This window comes from Xenopus tropicalis, chromosome 1 (assembly GCF_000004195.4).
Source record: "Xenopus tropicalis strain Nigerian chromosome 1, UCB_Xtro_10.0, whole genome shotgun sequence".
NCBI classification, from domain to species: Eukaryota; Metazoa; Chordata; class Amphibia; order Anura; family Pipidae; genus Xenopus; species Xenopus tropicalis.
In genome coordinates this window covers 113,215,788-113,241,860 of record NC_030677.2, presented here as the reverse complement: position 1 = coordinate 113,241,860, position 26,073 = coordinate 113,215,788, and the positions used below count along the sequence as shown (strand labels likewise).

The window sequence follows — 26,073 nt, the reverse complement described above, 5'->3', positions numbered from 1 at the left end:
GGTAGGGGTTCAAAAACTTATTTCACTCAATGAAATGCAAATCAGTTGCTATCTTTTATTTAAAGTTATTTTTTCGATTTTCCTTTTGATGTGCTATCTGCCACTGTTAAAATAAACCTACCATTGAAATGATACTGTTCTGAGACTTTTCATTTCTTTGTCATTGGACAAACTTACAAAATCAGTGAGGGGTCAAATAATTATTTCCTCCACTGTAGCTGCCTGCTTTTATTTGCATGATAAAGGCTTGTACAACACAAGAGGCAAATAAATATATTTATATATATACCTATACTGATTGGCTAGCATATAGCAGTTGCTGCATTAAGGTAGAATGCGACAGGCTTGGCAATGGGAGAAAATGGAGTGGCTGGGGATAATTATTTTTCCATAATTAATTTTCCATAAGGGACATAATATATAGTCATAGGGGATCAGCAGATTAAATTAGGCACATAGAACATCAGCAGCACCCCATTTCCGGTGCTCTGAAAATTTAGCTCTTTGAAAAAAATGCTAACCCCAGGTTATTGGGTTCTCTGAATATCAAAAATTATATTAGAAGAAGTTTCGGTTCAGAATATATTAGTTGGTTCTGCACTTCTGTGCAGTTTTCTATTACTTATATTATCCCTTTTTCACACAAATTACAAAATGTAATTTGGAAAAGACTGGAAAACACACTGGAGCATTTATGTAATGTTAAAAACTGTAACCATAATTCTAAGCAACTTTTGAATATAAATGTATTACAATTTTTTCTGCTAAAAGTTATTTGTAAATATAACTGCTGTTAGCCTGGTTATGATGATTTAAGCAATGTTGCAAAGGTCAGTATCTTCCAGCAAGACAGGTCTGTTAATCTGCTGACTTGTGTTCTATTGTTTCAAAAGTCAGAGCCACCAGGGCAGAGAATAGAAAAGGACAGAAAACGCTGTTTTAAATAACAATAATATATTCAAATAACGTGGAAACCATTACAAATTTTGTAATGGATGTATATTGCAAAGTTGCTTAGAATTGGGCAAAAAAATACTTTTTGGGTTGACATGTCCTATAAGATTTTTATCTATTACTTACAGTTTTATTCTCTTTTACAAAGTTAAAGTAATAAAAAATTACTTCGTGTGACATTGTTTTTGAAGATCTGTGTGGATGACCACATGGGGCAATATCTGACCATTTGGCCCAGGGGCTGATAAGTAACATAACACCACAGTTACCCTGTAAGATCATCGGTCTATGTGTGAGGACCCCTACCAAGTGATTTAACCAATCAAGTGTGATCATGAGTTGAAATAGCTACAATTGCATTTTGCCCATCCAACTGTGTGGCCAAATTGTACATATACTGATATGCACATGCATTGGTAGTCCGCGCAGTGAAAGATGGTGCAGTTTTTACTAAATATTGGTGGACGCACAGATGCTCAAATGTTTGGAATAAACATATATCAGCACTTTAAAAAAATAATGTTTATATCTTATTGTAAATAAATGTTATTCTCAACTGTGTTACTTTTCTTGTGAAATGACTCAGGTCAAGTCTATCAATTTGACTCAGTTTTGCAGCATCCTAAACCCCATTTACTCAGTACATCCAAAAAAATAAACATTTTGTATGAGGTGTAGCATTAAATGACTTATTATTAAGTCTTATTATCATATGTATATAGCAGCAGTTATGGTTTGCAACAAATGATGTACTCAGCACTCCTAAACAATGAGTAGCAATGATGCCTTTCCCTCCCAAGGTTATATACAAAAAGATGTAAAGTTTTAGATGTTTGTTAATCATTGAATGATTTAACTTAGCTATAACTTAAATGAATTTATTGTATTTATATCATGTACATAACACAGATCTTAAAACCACTTACTACAAAAGCAGATCATGAAGTAATTCGAGATTTAATTTATTTCCAAGTGTTTATTTTCATCTTAAATGTAAGGTTCTGGATATCATGTCTTTTCTCACAATTTTTGTTGAAAATCTTGGTCATAATTATCCTTAACCCTTACTACAGTTAATCTCTGATGTCCAAGACATCTATTCAGGTTAGCATACAAGTGTTTACCGTGGCCTCCAAGCCAGTGCCTTTATTTCAGCTATTTGGGCCCATAAGGACACACAAAAATTTGCTTGTGCAGTGGCTTGTTTATGTGTTTCAATGCAAAGGAGCCCATTCTTTCCTATGGTGCTTGTACCCACTACACTACAAAGATCTGATTGGGCACTAATATAAAAGGAGTCTGTATGGTGTCCATGTTTCTTTTGGGTGTTCCTGTTTCCTCCCATTCACATGGTGTGCTATGTGAATGTGAAAAGGATCTTACTATTTAAGACAAATATCCCAAGTGGAGTATTCTTCTTGTGTATTTTTTAACCACTGGAGAACCTACCTCATTTAGGCTAATGCCAGACGTGTTTTTACGCTGCGTATTTTCTCCGCCTAAAAACGCCGCACAACCCACACAGCCCCTGACTATGGCGTTTTTCAGCCTAGTACTGGTGACGTTGCAAATCCCGTTTCCCATGGTGCTAATAGTGCAAAATAACAGCGTATTTCAGCAAACGCATGAAAAGTCCGTGGTAACGTGTTTTCTAGCGTATTTACTGATAGTGTGTTTTCCATCAAGACTAAGTTATTTCTATGGATGATGATATCGTGCGTTTTTCAGCCGCCGAGAGAATTAGAAAATACGCAGCGTAAAAACGCCACATCTGGCATTAGCCTTACTTCATACTTCAGGCCACAGAGCACACCTGCACTTTGGAGTAATTCTTATTAAAGTTAATGGGAGCAGCAGGGAGTGGTCATAGCCAAGGTGTTTTCCACTGGCATATAATTACTACATGTGCCATTAAAATAAATAAAAACCAGGTACAGGGAATTTCCCCAGGGAAAAAAGTGACAGAAAACCCTCTAGTGTGCCAGTAGCCTAAGTGGCAGAGATGCAGTGACTGATGTGAACAATCTGTGCATAGCATTGTGTAAAATGTCTAGGCTATATAATTAAAGTATAAAATAATTGTTGAACCAATTCTAAATTTGGAATGCTTTGACTGAGACAGAACATGGAGCCATCTCACTTGTATTAGAAAGGAATTTCTTGCAACCTAAGGTAACTGGCATGTACCTCAGGCCCATTTAGCTACGATACCCTTTGGAGAAGTATCCAGTATGAGCCAACATCAGGCTGCACAACTTGATCAGCCAGTATAAGAGGGACTGATGCTCGCAGCCTGTGTGCACTTCCATGGAGCAATTTGCACGGACCCAGAGGCAGTGGGAGGAGGGGTATGGGACAGAGGAGGGGACACGGAATTTAGAGAAAGGCAAATGCCACAGAAGGGAGGAATACAAGTTCCCGGACTCCTCCCACAACTTTCAGTTTTACTCAGGGCATGTGGATGTGGTTCTTTAATTCATCACACTCCGGCAGATACCAGCGGAAGATGCCAAAGTGACGTGCTAGGCGCTACCCCAGAGCCCAGCATCCCACCAGCATGGCACCTCGGGCCACTCACCTTCCTCTGCTCATACTCTTGGCCGCAAAGGTTATCGGGAGCAACAGCATCAGCCCAGGTCCACACTGACATCCTGGACTACAAAGATTTGCTTTTTACTATCATTTTATTTTTTTTAAGCTTTTATATGTAATAATACATAGCTCGCAGCAGAGCAGACCTGGCAGTAGCGCTCCACTTTTTTTTAAAACTGATTTTGGGCATTTCATTAGCCTCTGAGCTATGATGGTAATCATTTGGAATATATTCCTGCCAGCATTCCTCCTAGTGCTGGCCAAAGCGAGTCTCAGGAGCTCCAGGGATTCGGCAAACTGCAAGCTCAACAAGAAAGTAAGTCTGGGAGTGTGTGCAGCTGGCTAACTATAGCCTGGGGAAGGGCTAATACAAATAACAGGGACTTGCCAACTGCACCTACAAGGGGGGTCCCCTGCCTCCAGATCTGTTCATCTCAATTATTTGAAATAAAACCCACAGATATTTAAAATATCCAGCCACTTATGCTTTAATACATGCGTCCCTCCCCAGTGTTGTGCAGTATATATATTTATATATACAGTATATATACACACACACACTCTGATGGGTGCAGTATTTAGTCAGAGAATCTTTGTTTTTGTGTGAATGAGCTATGTCATTATTTAAACTGAATGCAACATTTGTTAGGTAAATATTGATCATGCATCTGTCCCTAGAAGTAGCTACCATTTAATTGGGCTTTTAATGAAAATAATGGCCATAAAGTTATAAGAATACTTTATTATACTGAATGATATGTTGCCATAGTTAGAGTTACTTCCCCCAAGAGATACATTAGTTTTCTTGGCACATTTTGTTTCTGTACATCTAGTTTTGTCTGCTACTTTTTCTCATGTTATGCTAATTTTTAGATTTAAAGAGGCAATAATATTAGGTTATTGTAGGTTGTGATCCCTTGTATGATCTCCCACAGGGTTGGATTTCATGGACAGTGTTGTGCATATGTACAATGTGTAACTTTAACCATACCAACTATGTTGAAAGATATATAAAGGGTTCTCACTGAGTGATAGTTGTCACTCAGGGGAAAGGGGTAATTCACTCAAATGTTGGCAGCTATTTGGCCTATCTACTTTGCCTTTAACTAGGGTACACTGTGTCTTACTACTGTTGATCTTTTTATTCCTCAGAACCACCACCAGGGGGCATTGCTATGCTTGGAGTTCATGCCCCTAAATTCCATAATCAGTAACCCAGATGTCACTGGCCCTATTAGCTAGAAATATTCATACTTTGATATAGGTTTTTGATCTCTGTCTGTATTCACACTAATTGCATTTAAAGAACTAGAAGGAAAGTACGGCTTCTATCACTGCTGGTTTATGCAGTGCAACTATGGAAGTCAAAATAGAATAATTGTGCTAGATTGGATTGTAAGACAGTCAATGAAAACTGAAATTGCTTAAATTTTGATGCAGTTTATTGGCATGGCATGCTATGTACAAAAATGTAATATTCGCCTCTCACTGCCCACCTCTAGATTGTCTATTCATTCAAGAGGCAATGACATTGGCAGATAAAAATCCAAACATTTGGACAATATTGAAAAACAGCCCCCCTGAAAGGCAAAATCTTCAATATCAACATTATGAAGATGTTAAATTGTAAAAAAAAAAAAAAAGTATTTTTTAGTGGCTGAAGAATTGTTACAAAACCACAGTTGTCTGCTATATCATTCAGTTCCACCTGCTATGAACCAGACAAGGCATGTATACTAGAGTGTGGTGCACAAATGCATTGCACTATTCTTTTGAGCCTGAGGGTATAATACAGCACAATACACTTGTTTTACTACACCTTAAAGACAGAAATATTGAGAAATACCCCATTATGAAGCTAAAACCAACTTCCTATTGGATTTGTTGAATTTGTCACTTTTGATAGTTTGATGTACTCCACTCTGCAAGAAACCTGTTATAGTCAACACCCCATATGTACTTTAGAATCGCCCCTCACAATAAAATACCATTTGTCTCTAAATTAAAATATCATTGCCCACAGTGTGATTAGCCTCTTCAATTACTTTAATTTACTAAAAAGGAAAGTTTGTAAAAATAAACTTTATACCCTCTTTTTGCCATCACTCCCTAGTAACACAAGGGAAAGTTTAGGGTGAAGTGATAGCTTTGTTGGCTTAACTAGGTTTAAACTGCAAGCTTTATGGAGTGCCAAGGTCTCTTCATCTGTCATGTCGCCTTTTAACATAATCACACCCCACAAAGCCCTGGAGATTAGTCAGAAAAAACAAAGACTTAAATTGATCAAAGAGCATGAAACTGTCATAAAAAGAGATGGCACAAACACCAAGTCATCATATTCGGTTGACAGATGAAGCCTGGGTTGGTTTTATTTATTTGTAAAGGATAAATATGTGTAAAAGTGCAAGAGAAATGCTCCTTATTGCAAAAATAAGAATTTTGTAGAAGTAAATAAATTGGTTCCTTTTAGAAAACTGCAGCTCTCACTTTATAACAGTATGACAATGACGAAACCTCCATTTTTAAACAAAGTGTGTATATATATATATATACACACCATTTTTTTACATTCATTCTGACCACCCTGGAGTGAGAGTAGTTAAACATTAACCTTTCCGTTGAGGTCCTTTAATTAAAGGGTGCTAACAGAAGAAGCAAACTGTTGTTTGAAAGAGAGTGCATGCATCCATATTTAATTTTAAGTGTGTTTTGTGATAGTCTTATACCATCCTATTCAAGCAAATGTAGCTAAAGAAAAAGTCGCTGACCAGGTGATTTTTGAAAATGGAACCTCAGCTGATATTTTCATGAATAATGGTGGATTTTCCATTGGCATTTAGTGTAATTCTATCAGATTCCGATTCAAACAATTTCTTAGTTCACAGACCTTTGATGTTATGAGACTTGACATCGGATAACCAAAGGTGTTTCTGTAATGGATGTGGTTATTTTGTAGATATTGCTTACATTTGTATGTGCAACAATAAATATGTGTCAGTTACTTTTTTCCAAGAACAGCAGCATTTTAACTAAAGTTTCCCTTAAACATTATGTGCAACATAATCAGTATTTAAGGTATGGTTTAAAACTGATATAATGCTGCCTGTAAACTGTAAGCGCCTTTCGAATCCAGTTAATGAGATCCCGTTGGCAGAGATAAAGTTCTGTGGAGTGTGTGAGCCCATTGTTTGCATTGTGTCCCTCCCTTTTCGTGTGATTGTTTATTTTACCCCAGCTCTCATGCCTATCCCAAGCACTTCATTCACAGCAATCCGACCCCTCTATACTCCAGCCAATGATCAGAGGAGCATCTAGTCTCTAAACACATCCATTATTGCTTCATTAACTCCCTTTATTCTGTCTCCTGTTCCCATTATCGCTATTTCTATTTGCATTCTAATGAACCAAGATTCGCACTGTTTGTTCATCCTTTTATCTTACAAAACACAGTAAAAGAAGAAATTCTGTTCATCTGAACAGTTCTTCTTCACTGGCCTACATTCATAGTGTTCCCGGTTTCGCTGCTGTCCTGTTATACATCCTGATGTATAATGAAGCCTTTCAGCCATAATTATTAGATTAGTCTACTCTCAGCTCTTTAGTTTCAATTGCTCACACAGTCTTGGTTTTTCTCATGCAGAAACAGACCAGATCAGCTGCACTTTGTTATTCTACCTCTAGATTTTGATTATTATATTAAGTACTGAGTACTGTGGGATTTTTAAGTGTTTTTTTTTTTTTCAAATTATGGGCCAGTTTTAACTATTAAAGCAAAAATATATTTTCAAATACTACATAACTTTTCTGCCATACAGTCAAAGAGACCTGTATAAAAACTGCTGCTTTTTTTCTATGCAAGAACCAATAAAGAACTTTTTAACTTTTATGCAAAATTTTCACACCTGCAGATCTCAGGTAGTTGGGGACCATGCAAGCCTGGTCCCCCACTAACTGATATCAGCAGGTCTGAAAATTTTGCAAAAAATTGCATCTGCCCGAAATGAGAACTATACCCAGGTCGCTAAAAGCCCCCTTAACTATTACAGCCTAGACCCCCCTCAGCTCTCCCTTACTGCATAGTTCCTAAGTTTAAACGCTGTCCCTATCGCCAACCGCTAGTTAAAAATGCTGAGTAGAGCAGCAGCGTACCTGGCCGACATCTTACCAAATCTGAATCCTTAAAATCACGTGACTTTTTGTCACATAAGGAAGTTGAAATTTCCGCTCTTGAACCCTTCCGTATCGCTCTTGAACCCTCCCATATCCTAATTTACATATGCAAATTAGGATTCGGTTTCGGTTTGACCAGATCCAAAAATGGTAGGTTCAGTGCATCTCTACTCTGTACTTCAAATGCCAGGGCCTGGCAACCAAAACTTGCCCCCAAACCAGGAAATTAAAAATAAATACCTGCTTTAAGGCCACTGGGAGCAACATTAAGGGCTGTGACAAATGGGGAGATTAGTCGCCGGCGACTAATCTCCCCGAAATGCCATTCCACCGGCTAGAATGTAAATCGCTGGTGGGATGGCATACGCAGCACTGAAGTTTCCTCTCAAGGCAGCTTCAGCGATTTCGGCAAATCGTCACGCCGCATATGCCGACCCACCGGCGATTTACATGGCATTTCAGGGAGATAAGTCACCTGCGACAAGGTAAATTTGTTGCGCGCCGACTAATCTCCCCATCTGTCACAGCCCTTAAGGAGTTGGTGAGCAACATGTTGTTTAGGAGCCACTGGTTGGGGATCTCTGCCTTACACTCTGCTATCCCACAGTTCAAGTCCCTTTTGCAGAGGCTATTATCCCACTGCAACTATAGGCTTCATCTCTCACTACTATACCTGCTATCCCACAGCCACAGTCCCTTCCCAGAGGCTATTATCCCACTGCTACTATAGGCTTCATCTCTCCCTACTATACCTGCTTATCCCACAGTCACAGTCTCTTCCCTGAGGCTATTATCCCACTGCTACTATAGGCACCATCTCTCCTTACTATACCTGCTATCCCACAGCCACAGTCCCTTCCCAGAGGCTATTATCCCACTGCTACTATAGGTACCATCTCTCCTTACTATACCTGCTATCCCACAGCCACAGTCCCTTCCCAGAGGCTATTATCCCACTGCTACTATAGGCACCACCTCTCCTTACTATACCTGCTATCCCACATTCACAGTCCCTTCCCAGAGATTATTATCCCACTTCTACTATAGGCATCATTTTGTCCTACTATACCTGCTATCCCACAGCTCCATCCCAGAGACTATTATCCCATTGCTACTACAGGCACCTTCTATTCCACAGCAACAGTCTTTTTCCAAAGGATATTATCCCCACTGCTACTATAAGCACCATCTCTCCCTACTATACCTGCTCCCTGCACAGCCACAGTCCCCTCCCAGAGCCTATTATCCCACTGCTATTATAGGCACCATTTCTCCCTACTATACACGCTATCCCACAGCCACATTCCCTTCCCAGAAGTCAGATATTGTTCCCACTGCAACTGTAGGCACCATCTCTCCCTACTATACCTGCTCTCCCCCAACCATAGTTATTTTCCAGAGTTTATTAACCCCCAGTGTTATTGTAGGCACTAACTTTAGCATACCTGCTATTATCACCTTTGCTATTATCTAACCCTATACCTTATAGGCTGATGCCACATGGGGCTTGTACCCACTAGCTTTCCTTCCTGGCTGTATTTTCAAAGAGGACTAATCAAATACAGATGGAAGAAAATTTTGGTCTGTCTTAAAACATATCATGGAAGTTTAGGTTGGCCTGTTGCATAAATACTGGCATACCGGAGAGCTTTATGTATTTATATGAAACAGCATGAGATTATGATTCTACCCTGTTTTACCTTATTGAGTCACATGTTACTTGAACATCTCATTGGGGACTAAATTTTCCAGTTATACTATCACTGTGAGCAGAACTTTGGAACAAAACTTTTTACTTGCAGGCTGTACAGTTTGAAACACCCTGCCTAAGCCCTTATTCCCTCCAAAAGCAGGCAAATATTTGGATATCATTCATACATTTTAATGCATCCATCTAAAGCTAACAGCCAGATATAAACTCAACTCCACCTAGGGGGGCTAGGAATGTACCTCTTCTGTCTATACCTTGTTAAGGATCCTTTCCCCCCGCACTGCTTGCACAGCATTTACCACCCCTTCCTGTTGTTGTCAGTGGGCGCAGCCGTTGGTTGGTTGCCTAGGGATCCCACCTGGCACTGGCATTATACAACACAGGCCTCTGGGAGGATAGTGCTATATAGTAAATCATGTTGTTCCTTTCCAGACTAGGTCAAAAATGTATTTGTCCCAAATATTTGCCTGCTTGTGTCTATAAGTTACCCTCCCATATAGATTGTAAGCTCTACGGGGCAGGGACCTCCATCCTCTTGTGTCTTTTGACTTGTTGCAACTGTATTTATCTTGTTATTTATTGTTGTACTTTGTATTTATCTATCTTAATTACCCCCTGTTTGTATTAAAGCGGACCTGTCACCCTAAGAAATAAGTCCAAATTATTTTCTATATTGTTAGTTGAGCAAAATAAACTTTACTTACTCTATTTAAATAATATAAATCTTGTTTCTTTCCGTCTTGGAATTACTCAATCACAGCAAGCAGGCAGGCACCATTTTGCGGACACTGTTATTAAGGCAAGCTTTGTATTATGCCAAAATCTTGTTAATGTGCCAGAATGGGGGACCCGATGCCCATGCCCATGCACTGGCTACACAATTAGATGAGGAGGAGGGAGGGGAAAAGTGAGATGTGCAGTGACATCTAGGAAGTGCTGAATGGAAAGCTAAAGTTATTGTCTGCCCCGCCTCTATGCCTAAGGCATAGAGGTGGGGCAAGCAATATTTGATTGACAGCTGGGATTTTTAAATGCCTTTATAATGGGTTTGGATGTGTTAATATAAAAATGAATTTGGGTTTCATGTTTAATTTGAACAGGACTTTTATTTTACAGATTTTTATGTCTGGGTGACAGGTCCACTTTAAAGTGGACCTGTCACCCAGGAATAAAAAGCTGTATAACAAAAGCCCATTTCAAATTAAACAAGAAACCCAAAACTCATTTTTTTTATTAACACATCCATACCCATTATAAAAGAATTTAAAAATCCCAACTGTCAATCATATATTGCCTGCCCCGCCTCTATGTCTTTTACTTTCAATTCAGAACTTCTTAGATGTTGCTGCTCTCCTCACATTACCCCTCCCTACTCACAATCTAATTTTGTAACCAGTGCATGGACATGAGCATCAGGTCCCCCCATACTGGCACAGAAACAAGATCTTGACAGGATGCAAAGCTTGCCTTAAAGGAGACATATCCTATAAAAATTATAAATGTACCAGTGAATTATACTCCTCTAGATATAGAAGGATTGTGCTTAAAAATGTTGTGTTTCGGACTGATTTATTGAGAAATTCCACCAAAACCCTACTAGTCCCGCCCTTCTGTTCCACTTCCTGCTGGCTGAATTCTCTGGATGAGCTGCGGAGCCGGCGGCTCTCACTACACTGCACTGTAGGATAGGAACCAATCAGCAGCTAGGCTGACCTGGAACTGAAGCCTGTGCTTGTGTGACTGCAGGGCTGTGATTGGCTCTCTCCCTCCTACTGTGCTTATGGCAGGGACCGTTAGGACACGCCCCCTCTTCATTTCAAACTCCGACAGAGAAGTGATAGGATCTATAGGGAGCTCCAATAAAGGGGGCATTTTTACAGATATGTTTCATTTTTAGCCCAAAGGGAACCCAGCACCGTATATTATTCATAATTGCCTACAAAATTAGGGTTTTTCCCATTTATCCAATATGTCTCCTTTAATAACAGTTACCACAAAATGGTGCCTGTCTGCTTGCTGCAACTGTGAATTCCAAGGCTGAAGAAAATAAGATTAAACTAATTTATATGGTGTAAGTGAAGTTTATTTTGCTTGACAAACACAAATGAAAATAATCTGGAATTATTTCTTAGGGTGACAGGTCCCCTTTAATGTATTCTACTGTACAGCGCTGCGTACATAAGTAGCGCTTTATAAATAAAGATATACATACATACTTACAAATATGGAGGACCTCCTAAAAGGCTGTCTGAATGATATCTGGTTAAACATGGGCCAGATGTCTATCTGGCAGGTTTGAAAATCTTCTGTAGCAGTGGTGCAACTATAGAGGAGGCAGAACTTTCGGTTGCAGGAGTATAGTGGGGGCCGGGCCACAGAGTCTGCTTCCTCTATAGCTGTATAGAAATTCCCTCCTCCCAGCCGCACTTCTACCTGAGAGTGGGCAGGGAGCAGGGGACGTGTGCGGGAATGTTAATGGGGGGTGGGCTTGGCCAGGTAGTGGTGGCTGTGTGCGCAGGGCCACTCTGAAGTTTTTTGTGGGGTGCCTAGTGCCATGTAGTAACCCCACTGCCCTGGGGTATAGATCCAAAGTATGATCCAATTATTTGTCCACCACTTCTTTGGCAAGGTCTTTAAATGTATGGCCATCTTAAGAACAGATAATACTTTCTTTAAAAATATAGCCCAATTTCAGATTATTCAGTTTATGAAATGCACAGTGCTCACAATGTGGGGAAGGCATGAACCAACACAGCATGAACCAACACAGCAGGTAGGAGGTTTTGGAGTATACAGTTTACTGTTTCTAAAATGTATAGGTCCTCAGAAAGTAACTGGGCCATCCAAAAGTGGTACTAATAAAGGGCAGCAGAAGTCCCTTGATTATAGTGGAAGGATTCACGGGTCCTGGGCAAATAACAGTATTGTCTATGGCAGAGTATTTTTTGGTGTTTAGTAGCTGTAAAAAAGTAGCTGCTGCTAGTAGCTCCGTGTTTCTTTATGCTAATGTCCCACGGTGAGATTAGTCGCTGCGATTTTTAAAAAGCAAGTTCTAGCTCGTTTTGTCTCTACATAGAGAAGAGTATAAATCGGCAGTACCAAAACCAACGATACTACTTCAAATCGCTTATCGCTCTGAATCGATACAAGACCTTTTTCGAGTGATTTTACAAAGAACGCAATGTCATTCAAAACTATTGGAATCGGTGAAAGTAAAACCAACTGAGCGGGAAGTTGCTGCGATTTCCCCCATTGATTCCCAGGGGAAGGGGGGGGGGGAAACAATTCAACAAAAGTCACACTTGCATCAAGTCTAGTAGCCCATCCCACAGAAATGAATCATTGGATAGCATACAGCAGACTATGTTACCGGCCACCTGTTTGAAAGCAAAAATCTGATTGCTTTCTGTGGGTCATGCAGTAACCTTTGCTAAATTAATTAAATTATGCCCAGAAACGCAAAGGATACCATAGTCTGGGATTGAAGTAATGTCAGTTTTACTTCCTCTAAACTCTGAGCTACAATTAACTCTGCAACTTGTGTAAACTTTTTCACTAACTAGGCATTGTACAAATTCAATAGTTGTTTATCCATCTGTTTCTCTTGCTCTAATCCCTTCTTCCTTTGCTGAATGTGGACTAGGTTTCAACACATGTAATGAATTTTGTAAATTCGTGGCCATTCAAACAGCTGTCTTAAAGCATTAGTTGATAGTCCTCACTCTCGCACAGTTTCCCATTAAATACTAAAAAAAAAAAGTGAGTGAATTGACTATTTAAAATCCAGGTTGTGGAGAGATGAGAAAAGGAATATCTTTATATTGAAAACAAATATATGTTCTCTTTTCAGTCTGCTGGAAGATGCATTTCTACTGCAAGTGATCCACTTGGGGTTAGTGAGTACTGAAAGGGGAAGAAAGAGTCAGCTTTGAGCCTTTTTTGTTCCAGCATCTATAAATTGAATTCCCCTATCAAAGTAAAATTCTAAGTGCACTTCACCCTTAAAGGTGCATTCTACCACTAATAAATGCTAGGTGTCATTTACAGGTAGTGTTAAAATGTTGTGAAATAGTACTTAAAATAAATTGTCTGTAACGCTTGGAATACTTTGTGCTTAGTATTTTCGTTGAGACCAGCAAACAATTAGCGTTTATTGAAAGCTTTAACCCACTGCATTCCTCTAATCAGAGCTCAAATTTGGCATATGTTGAGAGCACACAACCAATTTCCTTTTGATTTCTAGCTGATCTCCTGCTGCGAACCAAGTCTCTGATGTCGGCAGGAGCTGAGTCTTACATGAGCGCGAGAAAAAAACAACTGACAAGCAGAGACCATGGCATGATTTTCAAGCCTTCCTGGTCATTTCAAAATGTGGCAAAGTGAGACACTTGCTTGTTATGCTAGCTGGCTGTAAATCCCTAGTAAGCAGTGACACTGCAGAAATACAAACTGTGTGCACAAAGGGTGCCAGCAGGTTGGCTGCTTGTGGCTAAGGCTGCAGCAGCTAGTTACTCATCATTCAGATAAACATGCAAGAAAAAGAACTGGGGATTTCTAATAAATTCCCAGCAGTTTTATCCCGTTTAGCAACTCTTTTCTGACAGAACAATTTTACTGACAGTGAAGTAACATCCTAACTCAATAGCCAAAAAGTCAGTAGTAACATGCAAAATGATTTGTGAATCAGGACAGCTTTTTTTTTTTTTTTAAATTCCAAATCATTTGTTAAAGCAGGATTCCCCAACCTTTCTTACTCGTGAACCACAATCAAATGTAAAAAGACTTGAAAAGCAACACAAGCCTCTTAAAAGTTCATGGAGGCGCCAAATAAAGGCCAAGATTGGCTATTAGGTAGCCTCAATGCACACTATCATCTTATAGGAGGCTTTATTTGGTAGTAAATCTTGTTTTTATTCAACCAAAACTTGCCACCAAGTCAGAAATTCAAAAATAACTACCTGGTTTAAGGGCAATGAAAGCAACATCCAAGGGGTTGGTAAAGCAACATGTTGCCCTCAAGCCACTGGTTGGGGATCACCGCATTAAACACTATACCTAAAGCACAAATAGTCTATTGCACAAGCTCCCATCCCTTAAAGTGATACTAACACTAATTAGTTACTTACATTAAAAGTTACCTATAGGTGATGTTGATTATTTTAACTGATAGGACTGCTTTTGTAAGTAATTTTTCCTAACCCTGACTGTTTGCCAACCTGACTGTCCCTTCCTAACCTGACAGTTATAGCTTCTAATGCTAATGGACTACTGCTGCACAAAAATGGCAGCCCCCTCATAGAGGAACATAGGGGATCAGATAGGTAATGTAAATATTTTTATGGCAAAATTATAAAGCACATGCAAAGACAATGTTATGACAGATGTAAAAAAAAGTTCAATTTCTGGTGTCAGTATTCCTTTTATGAAATTATGAACTGAAAGTGCTGGACCCTGCTTTTAGAAATTGATGTTACATAAAGCTTTCTAGTTGCCTTCTTTCCTTTACAAGCATGTTATAAAGTGGCTTGGATCATACAATGGTAAAGCTGGCCATACACGTGGCGTTCTGACGATGTTTCGTACGACCATCGGTCGCACGAAACATCGTCAGATCCGCCACACACCATTCAGGGCTGAATCGGCAGGTAAGGAGGTAGAAACAATAGGATTTCTACCTCCTTCTGCCGATTCAGCTCTGAAGGGAGAATTTTGGTCAGGCGCCTTCTATGGCGCCCGATCAAAATTTTCTAACCTGGCCGATCGACGAGCCGACCGATTTCAGCAGCTTCCTGCGACATCAGTCGGCTCGCTGACATACCATACACGCACCGATTATCGTACGAAACGAGGTTTCGTACGATAATATCGGTGCGTGTATGGCCACCTTTAGTCACATTCTGCACAGCTGGTCACATAATGGGGTAAGTTAAGGTATATCTGTGGTACAATCAGCCATGTGTAAGGGCAATATGGCCACACAAGTGGATAGCATCATTTAACTGATCCCAAAGATTGACTTACAGGCTGTGCTTTCTTTTTAGTGCAAAGTAACAGCAACTACTTGCCAAAAGAAGCATTTTAAAAGAACCCATACACACAGATGATGGTGCATGTCAATGAGAAATAATTTAAGAACACAATAAAATGTACAGTATTTGTATAGTCAGCATAAATAGCCAAATTGGGAGTTGCTTGACAACACAGCCATGCAATTAAAAGGTTTTGTGTGCCATGGAATTTCTGCATGCATTGTATGAGGAGATACAGAATTACAATTCTGATTTGGATTCTTTAGAATACAGTAGCTAAATAAGTTCAAATGTATTAACAATATAAAAAATGGCTCTATATGTCTGTTAGATAAGTAGAATTGTACCTGTGCCGACTGAATTTTGAATGGAGGTGAGAATGATAACAGGATACTGTATGAAAGACACACATTTCATTCGTAGCAGGCTTTGAGATGTTTACAGAAGTCTTGCCTTTGTCTATTAAATTGGCTTGTTTGCACTCGAAAGGACCACTGCTGAGCTGTGTGCTTACAGATTTGTCACTAAGCTTGTCGTGTTAATGTGCTTCACACTGAGCTGGGCTCTAAGGTCTGCATACATTTTGAGGCTTTTAATTCAGATTAGTGTATGGCTAAATAGAGGGCAATTAAACTATTGTATTTTAGTCAGTATATTTTTGTGTAAAATAACTTTAATTATGAAAGGGAAAACATTTGAACAATGGTGGCCATACTGTGGGCCTGTATCAGTTGTTGAAATGTAGTCCTCATAATTTACAGTTAATAGCTGGATGTGTGGAGGTTGGAGCTACGTGCCCATTGGTCTTTTCTTAAAGTGCATTTAATAGAGCACTTTAAGGGGTAACTCAGCTTAAAATTATGTTTTAGTGTGATATAAACAGACAATTTGCAGTTAGGCATTATTTACTGCCAGGCTTGGAATTTCAGTACCTATCTGGTCGCTACCTTTGCAACCAAGCATCAGTTTTGAAGAAATAATACAAGATCAGTAGGAGGGGGCCTAAAAACAAAGAATAAAATGGAACACTCACTAACGATCTTGTTTTTGTATGTCGCTGTCAGTGACCCCTGACAACCAGATTGAATTTTTATTTGAGACTTGAAATGAGATTGAAGAGTTCAAAAACCATAAAAATATCTAATTAAATCTAATTTAACATTTTCTAGATGAGCATCCCCTTTAAAGGCTTTTGCACTGGGGGCAGATGCCCCATAAAGCCAATACACAAAGCGCTTGAACCCCAGCTTACATCATGTGCTGACTTGACTGAAAATCCCTTCTGAGGTACATTTACAGGCACAAGGGATATCAAAACTTAATGTCTACTTTGAGCAGGTCCCTAACCATCTTTTACGATATGTAATAAAAGGCAGAAAGCTTTCCTGGGTACAGTAACTCTTAGCATCCAATTAAATCTTTGCTTTTAACAAGTGGCCTGTAGAATACTACCTGTTGATCGGATGCTATTGCTGATTAAAGGAGAAAGAAAGGTAAAAACTAAGTAAGCTTTATCAGAAAGGTCTATGTAAATACAGCCATAAGCACTCACAGAGACGCTGCACTGACTTCTCTGTCAAAAGATTTGTTGTGTCTGTTTTCCTCTGCCAGAGACACGCAGCTCTCTCCTCTCTCCCCTCTCCTGCTCCCCCCTCCCACAAGAATGCTAAGAACTCACCCCCCCCCCCCTTAGGAGTGTGAATCTGAGCCAATCAGCAGGAAGCTTCCTCATAGTCTAACTGAGCATGTACACTGGTCTGCGTCTTGGTAAAGGAGCAAGGCATTATGGGAACTTTCTTTACACAGATCGGCGTTTTTTCTTCCTGTTTGGCTTCTAATCATCTGAACAGGTGAAATATGGGGAGACTTAAGGGCACTATTGAGAGAACTGAAGGTATGCTTGCAGTCGGTTTATATAGTGGTACTAAAGTAAAATAGGATTTTTGGAGACTAAAAACTGGTTTATGGATACTTACAAAGGTTCTGCAACAAAATACTGGGGTTTAATGATATTTATTTTTTTTAAAGAAGTTTGCATGCTAAATTAATATACTGCATAATTTTCATGGTTTCATCACTGATTGTTCAGGATTGATTGAGCAGTGTAGAAAATCAATCCGTTACTTTCTATTCTTTCTAAAGTACTGGATTGCCTAATGAATCCTTCATCTGAGCAAACCATCTGAACCGAAAAAATGGGGAGAAAGGTCACCCAGACTGCTTTGTATTTATGGAAGTTCCCAAGTGACAAGTGACTTGGCAAATACAGTCAAACTCTGATTTTACTTTCTGTCATTTTATGGTTTTTTTCTTCCACGTTCCCTGACTTTAATTATGTTGTGCCAATGCAACAAAATATCTACACATCATAGAGAAAGTGGCTGTACTTACACTTTTCTCCATCACAGTGGTGATCTGATGGGGTGACCTATGGTTCTTTGTTCTTTTGTGTGTGGAAAAAAGTTCCCCACTGTCTGTCTGTTGGCAGGTCTTGTGCCCAATATCTTTTTCACCCTGGTTTGAAAGCAGGCAGTGTAAACCCAACAATAGAATTTTGCATAATGAAATAAATGAATTATAATCATTATTATTGTAATTCTAAGCAATTTTCCTATATGCATTTGTTAAAATCTGTCATGGGAAAACATGTTTTTTTTAAAATGCATCTATTAATTGAGCTTCACTAGCAGAATCCTGCATTCAAATCCATTTTTTAAAAGCTCACACAGAGTTTTTTTATATTTAATTTTAAAATTTCACATGGGGCTAGCCATATTCTTCATTCCACAGGGTGCCACAGCCATGTAACCTGTTTCTGATAAACTTCAGTCACACTTTACTGCTGAGCTGCAGGTTGGAGTGATATCACCCCCCTACATTTCCCCCCAGTAGCCGATCAGCAGAACAATGGGAATGTACCAAGATAAGCTCCCTGACAGCTGCATTGTTAAAAGTGGTAGATCAAAATAGCACTCAAAAAAAATCCATGTCCAGCATGACTCTTCCAGTGAGGTGAAGACACATGCTACAAGTAGCTACTAAATACCCTGCCATAGACAATACTGAGAATTGCCTCTGCGAAAACACACATAGAGACAATTATCAGTAAATGATCAGCATTGTCTGTTTCCGTAGCAACGACAAGTAGCTGCTACTAGTAGCTCCATGTATCTTCACCCTTAGGCGAAGGACCCACGGAGCGGTTCCGCTTTTGGGGTTCTTAGCCTTGCATGGAGTAGTAAAAGAAATCGGTTACCTGAAAGCAGTTCTAATGTGTAGCTCTGGCTCCTTCTGAAAGCTCAGAATCAGGCACAATGCACTGAGATGGCTGCCTACACACCAATTTTACATCTAGAAAAAAATACATTTGTTGGTTCAAGAATAAAATTTTAAATGGTAGATTGAACTATTTGCTATGTAAACAGTGTAATTTAGAAATAAAATGTACACCATAAAAGTGTGACAGAATCCCTTTAAAAAGTTTTGTAAATGTCATTGTCATTCACTTTCCCTCGGATGACAAGACGGTCAGTTTTTTACATAAAAATGATTCATTTAAATGACATATTTATAAACTTGCTTTCACAATTTAATATTGATGACTAGACATTTATTAGATGGCAGATTTTATTATTGTATAGTATGTTTGGGAACTTTTGGGCAGAAACCCAATATACAGAAAGTTCCGATTAACAGGAAGGCCCTTCCCTATACAATTCATTTTAAGAAAATAATTATTTTTTTCATTTCATTTTTTCTGTCATGTTTCAAACCATGGATTATTTAGTGTGCAAAGGAAATGTAGGTTGTGTAAAGGAAACATTCAGGCAACATCTTATTGCTTTCACTCTAGGAAGCAGTGTAGTAGATGTAAATAAGCCTTTAAAATCTAGGGTAATTGTTCCTGCTTGTAAGACAAATTAAGCTGGTCATAATTAGCTATCTCTTGACGAGATCAGCAGCTTCTTAGCCTATGTATACAGACAAAACCTTGGTTAAAACCCTCAGTCAATGGGGGGTAGGGCTATTTCTCAGACACCCCCTCCAGTGACTAATACTTTACCTTTTACTTTGGGCCAGTGGTTTATGGACTGTTATCCTGTTGGTGGATGAGGTCTGAGGTCCCACAATTATGATGGAGTTTAAGAAACATAAATTCAGATTTTGAAACACCATTTTAGATTTTAATCATGAGGTGTTACATAGCAGCGTATATATTTAAGATTAATATTACACTATTAAACCTTGTCTGTTTTGTTGCATCTTCTGGAGCTGAACAGTATTCTAGTGGAGTAGATTATATGTTTTCACCTTCTGTGGTTTCATACAAACTTATAAACTTATAAACAATAGAATGCAGCCATCAACATTTGTGGTCAGTCTTATGGTGGCTGTCTGTTTTGCCATGGAGGGTCAGTCCAACTTTATTGATATTTATTTGGGGGTAATTCAACAATCGATTTGGCAAGGGCTGAATCAAGATATGGTCCTCAGGTCAATGTTCCTCAATAAACTGCTTTGGGGTTCAGCTAGTCCAAATCAGAAGTTTGTTAAGATTTCAAGAAGCATTTTTTCCATTTAAACATTTGTTTCAGTATTACAACTAATCATTTGCAGAGGACTTGTTATTTAGCTGAATGCAAAAATTATGTATTCGGTATACCCTTCCTGCATTTGCTCCCTCATTTGTGTTTATTATTGCAGACATGCCATACACATCTTGATCCCAGATTTTCATTTGTTATATTTATTTAAGAAATGTAAGCCAAGTTTATTTTTCTACTACCTGAATTACCTATAAGTATATAATATATATATAGGAACATCTGCCAGGTCAAGACATTTGGATCCAATTACCTATGAATGCATGCACCGTGCATTTTTATTTTTTTTTCAAAACAGTCCCTGCAGCTATATTTGAAGAAATTACATATTTTTATAAAATTGCTTTCAGCTTTAGGTCAGTAACGTGTGTATATGTTCATTTTTGGATTTGCACCTTCACCTTTGCCCAGTCAGGATGTCTATTAACGTGCTCTTACTCTGAAGCGTCTCACGTTCTATTTTGGCATGTGTTTAGCAAATCACAGAGATAGCAGAAAATATCAAATCAGGGTTCTCTAGATGTTTCCATACAGCAACTCATCAAATTAAGTCTTATGTTACACAGAAAGATCTAACATTGGTGCTTTAATATGGCTAGAAATAGTTTTTTATTTTTATCTTAGAAAACAAATAAACATATTTGTAGCCAGTCACAAGAAGCACCTATTTTACAGTATAACAGAAACCTCCTGCAGTCTGGGAGTTGTAAGTCATTGAAAGTGCTACATCCTTGTGGATGAAATATAATAAGTTTCTGAATTTCAGCCCGAATGTGACTTTTTGAATTTGAATTAAATTTGCCCAACACTACCGTTGACAGCCAAAAAAAAAGCAACCTGCATGTTTTCCGTCAAATGTCTGGCTGTCACTGCTAATGACAGATCATTTCAAGTAAGTGACAGGCTGCACAGCCATCATATTCTGCTGCTTAAAAACACTGGCAGAGACTATGTCCCATTTGTTATGGTCTTTAATGGTCCATAGTTTATAACTCATGTATATTCTTCCTTGATTCTACAAATAATAGTTTTGTTTTTATTTGGAACCCCTTTTCTATTCCTTTGTAGCTCTCTATTTACAATAAAGAGATATTGTGATAATAACTAATTGACAATTCAAGCAGTACTAGTTGACTACTTTCAAGTATAATTAGCCCCTACTTTGGTGAAGTCTGTTGTGGACCTAAAAAGAAATGATCACGCATGTAATGGAAAGTTCTAAAACAGTTTGTGAAGTTAAAGAAATATGTCAAGTGGAACTATAAATGATTTTGACAGTCAAAAACAGCCTTAAGCAGACTAGGTAAATTGTAGGTAGATTCATTTTCCTGCAGCTCTAGGAAAGAAAATAACCTGAAAAGCTTTATTGAAGGTGTCTGTTTATTAAGCTGTTTTTATTAATTAAAAAAAAAATGAGGTAAAAAGCGTCACTGTCTTTTTTACACGTCATTTTTTAAGCAGATTATTTATCTAGCTGAAATTTACCCTAAGCTTAGCAGTTGTCTAAAAGCATATGTGCCCTAACAATGACAAATGTCCCATTCTTTGCTATCCTCATGCTAGACATTTTCTGTGTGCCATTTTTGGTAACAAAAAGGTATGCTTGCATATGACACCAAACGCTGATTAGTTTCATTGAGTATAACTTCAAATTAGTTGGTCATAATCAAGAAAATGATTGGCATTGCAATGGGTCAGTGCATTCTACCTGCAATCAAGTTATATCAAGTTATAACATCAATTTTTTTTGTTGTTGAAGCAACTTTAAAAAAAGCCATTGCAAGAAAATGCTGGACATTGTCCTGTGATTATTTATAGCTAATGCAAATCACTGTACATTTGGAGAGTTTTGAACACAGTAGGTTGATTTTCACAGTGGCTACATATTCTAAACAGGTCATGGTGGTTAGCCAAGTTACCCCTTTTGGCAAGTCACAATAACTACACCTGGGAAGTATCCCATGGCAGCCTCTCATATTTTGCTTTCACTGTTCTATCTCCAGCTTGCTAAAAAAAATGTTAATCAGTGGTTGGTTGCTAAGAGTTGCTGCCCATGAAGATAATCCCCAATGTGATGAATGGCATTATGCATAATGGCTTATTGGATAAACTATGAAAGTATTATTGTTTCAATTTGTGCCTCTGCACTAAATGTCCAATTTTTGATAATGATACTGATTAAAAAAAAGAAAATAATGTTCTGGTTCATGTTTTTAAAGAAAAAATGCTTGTCTTCCTATATTTCAGCAAAGCCAACTAAACTCCTTTCTGTGGACAATAAAGCGAGATCCCCCCTCATACTTTTTTGGCACAATTCATGTACCTTATACACGGGTATGGGACTTTATCCCAGAAAATTCCAAGACAGCTTTCCAACAGAGCAATATTGTGTACTTTGAATTGGACTTAACAGACCCATACACAATCTCAGCCTTGACTAGTTGCCAGATGCTGCCCCAGGGTGAAAACTTGCAAAATGTACTGCCCAGGGATATTTACCGAAGGTTGAAACGCCATTTGGAATATGTTAAACTTATGATGCCTTCCTGGATGACCCCTGATCAAAGAGGAAAAGGGCTTTATGCTGACTATTTATTCAATGCTATTGCTGGAAATTGGGAAAGGAAAAGACCTGTCTGGGTTATGCTGATGGTGAACTCTCTAACAGAGGTCGATATCAAGTCGAGAGGAGTCCCAGTATTGGATTTATATTTGGCTCAAGAAGCTGAGCGCCTTAAGAAAAGAACTGGAGCAGTAGAACAGGTAGAAGAACAATGCCACCCCCTAAATGGATTGAACTTATCACAGGTAAGATAATATGCACTAAAATGGTTTTAACAATAGATTCCTTACAAAGGCCAAATATAAACAGATTTTGTATGCCAATCTGATTGTTACCAACCAAAGTACAACATATAAGGTCTGGGGTACATGAAATGTTTCTGTTTCTTGAAAGAAAGTGGTGATAAAACTCCAAGGATAGCAGGTGTTTGCTTCCAGTTGGTCACAGTGGCAGTTGGGGCAGGTATCCTATAGCCTGTAATTATTAACACTCAAAATATGAACAATTACAGGCTATGGGACAGCTTGAGCTTCCCATTGTAGTAATTGTGAAGAAACTTGCTTTGATTCTTGTCATGTTATTGCTGGTATTTTTCTCAGGAACATTTTGAATGTTACATGTGAGTTCCTTGGTCAGCAAATGAGCATTCCAAAATATTAACTCAAACTGGCTTAGGGTATCCTGTAAGGTGGCTATTTCAACATTATAGAAAGCTAAGCGTTGCTGTAAGATATAATGATACCAGAATTTATGCCAACACATAAAAGGGCACAGAACTCACATATGACTTCAGCTGTCCTGATATTTCATGTCATGACGGTACAGACCTTCAGATCAATGGCCTTCATTAACCTGTGTTAATTGTTTGTGAGCAATCATGTGTTATAAATGATAAATGTTTGAGTAAATGCAGGAGGACATCTGTTGTTTTTGCGTCTTTTTGTCTGCTTACATATGTGATACCATGATGATATTCAGGGCTTCATGTATTTCTTCTTCATGTATTTTCTTTTAAGGCTGTGGCAGATGGGGAGACAAATCTCCCTTGTCGTGGGCGACTAATCTCCCCGAAATACCATCCCACTGGCGAGTATGTAAATCGCAGGTGGATTTCAGGGGAAATCGCGGAAGTTGCCTTGAAAGGAAACCGCGTGTGCCATCCCACCTGTGATTTACATTTTCACTGGTGGGATGGCATTTCGGGGAGATTGGTTGCCCGCGACAAGGGAGACTTGTCACGGGCGACTAATCTCCCCGTGTGCCACAGCCCTTAGCCCAAATCACTGTAATCTTACTGGTTTCTTTGTGTGCTTTGTGATAATAGTTTTTTAGGAAGAAAAATATTATCTAAAGTCTACTTTAGAACCTGTTTGCCAGCACTACAGAAAGGCCACACTGGCATTTGGCAGCAAGTAAGGCCTTCTAGAACATAAGAATTGAGGTCCTATGGGCACTTCCAGTTGGAGGAGCATCCAGGTGATGGTTTTGTATCTGGGCTACACCAACATCCCTTTCAACTGCCTATATGATTCAAAAACAGAATGGTAGCAAGTGTGCTATATTTATGGAATCCTCCATTCCTCTTTTAAGTGATTTCTCAACAGGTAACATGTAATTTGGCTAAATGGGAGGCATTAAAAATGTTTTTAGGAACCAAACTTAAATCACATTGGTACACTAGCAGATGTAATAACTTCAGCTACTAATATTGGATTTGTCATGGATACAAAGGGGAAGATGCTTTATACGATTGTGGATATTATTTCTGCATTTTAGGGGTCATTTACAACTGTAAAGGCAAGGAGAAGGAAAGGCTAATAAAGAGTTAACCTCAAGCTGCAGGCATACATAAAGTTCTCTCAATAGTGCCCTTAAGTCTCCCCATATTTCTCCCGGTCAGATGAACAGAAGCCTTATAGGAAAAAAAACTGCTGAGCTCAGTAAAGAAAATTCCCATAATGCCACAATCCTGCACCATGACCAAGACCGGTGTACATGCTTAGTTTGTAAGACTGTGAGGAAGCTTCCTGCTGATTGGCTCAGAACACAAATTCCTAAGGGGGGGAGGGAGTTTTTAGCATTCTTGAGGGAGGTGGGAGCAGGAGAAGGGAGAGAGGAGAAAGCTGTGTGTCTCTGGCACTGGCAAACAAAGAGACAAAATCCTGTTTCTTTAGACAGAGAACTCAGTGCAGCGTTTCTGTGTGTGCTTATGGCTGTATTTACATAGACCTTTCTGATAAAGCTTACTTAGTTTTTACCTTTCCTTCTCCTTTAAAGTGCAAAAAATGGACACAATCTGCCCATTTCTCCAGCAAATAAGAGAAATATTGTGTACCTTCAACCTTTTTACTTGTCCTTTGGTCATACTTTACACTACAGACGTTATCTGCTTTTATCTGCTTTTCATGTTGAAAATAGTGCTTGTTTATCCCTGTTCCTTGTGTGTCACTCTTTAAATATGTAATAGGTGTCAGATCTCCTTAAGGTCTTTGAATCAGCTTTAATCAGCTGGATTTAAACTTTGTTTCAGGAGTCAGAGCCTGGAGTGCAGAGAATGAAAACATACAGATAGATATTATCTATAGCAATAATATTTACAAATGTCTTTCAAACCAATGATTTAATGAATGCATATTGGAAAGTTGCTTAGAATTACATATTTTTTGTCCTCTATTTTGCATTCTCAATGGTGAATTCTGTTGCATCTGTAATTACATTTTTGCTTGTATTCTGGGAGGTGTAATAGAAGAGTTTTATAGAGAGTTAAGCCCTCCTTTACAAGCAAATGCAATCACATCCATTAATATTTTGGATCTGTTTTTCATGCAAACTTGATTATTCTTTTGAATGAGTGTCTGTAGTCTGATGAGACTTGCAGGTCTATGGAAGAATACATGTTGATTAGGCAGGGTCGTGTCCAAGCTGCCAATCTGTCAGGTTCAGACCCCTGTGACTGCCAGAAGGAGGAAGCTTTCCTGGGAACTCTGTCACGCTCCACAGAGTTCCATTGAGTTGAAGCAGTTAAGTGCATTTCAACTTTAATAGGGGGAGTTGCTCTTCTGCTTGTATTGGAAAAGGTCAATTACTGACTCTCAGTAGCTCCATAATGCCAACTTCTTTGCCCCCTTTTCAGATAAGAACAGAAATGTACAGTTTGAAATTAGATGCTTAAGTCAGGAACTCTGTACAAGCAGGATGGCAGTCCCTTAAGCTTCATGCCCTGTGGGCTCCTTCACCAACACTGGGCAAGTATGGAGCTGGGCAGTAAGCCACAGCAACCAATAAGTGATTAGATTTGTTTAGGCCTCTTAATGAAGAAAAATAATATTCAAAATGTGATTGGTTGTACAGACTGTTGCTAAGTTCTGCCAGAAGAATTCCAAATGCACTGCATCAGCAAGCACTGCTCATGCTCAGTCTTTGGAGTGTGGATGTATTTTATTTCCTCCA

At 38.8% G+C, this 26,073-nt stretch overlaps 1 protein-coding gene across 2 annotated transcripts in view; it reads left to right on the top strand.

The window, feature by feature from the left end:
- The first annotated feature begins 3,561 nt into the window (after positions 1-3,561).
- Positions 3,562-26,073, top strand: part of trabd2a (TraB domain containing 2A) — a 46,379-nt gene continuing 23,867 nt past the window's right edge. The window contains exons 1-2 of one of the 2 annotated variants that reach the window (NM_001282491.1): positions 3,562-3,862; positions 22,308-22,868. In NM_001282491.1, the coding sequence (NP_001269420.1) occupies positions 3,755-3,862; positions 22,308-22,868 (669 nt within the window). In that variant the 5' untranslated portion in view covers positions 3,562-3,754. Of the gene's footprint in view, positions 3,863-11,944; positions 12,201-22,307; positions 22,869-26,073 lie in introns of those variants that run through there. The other variant, XM_031896758.1, reaches the window with a different exon arrangement.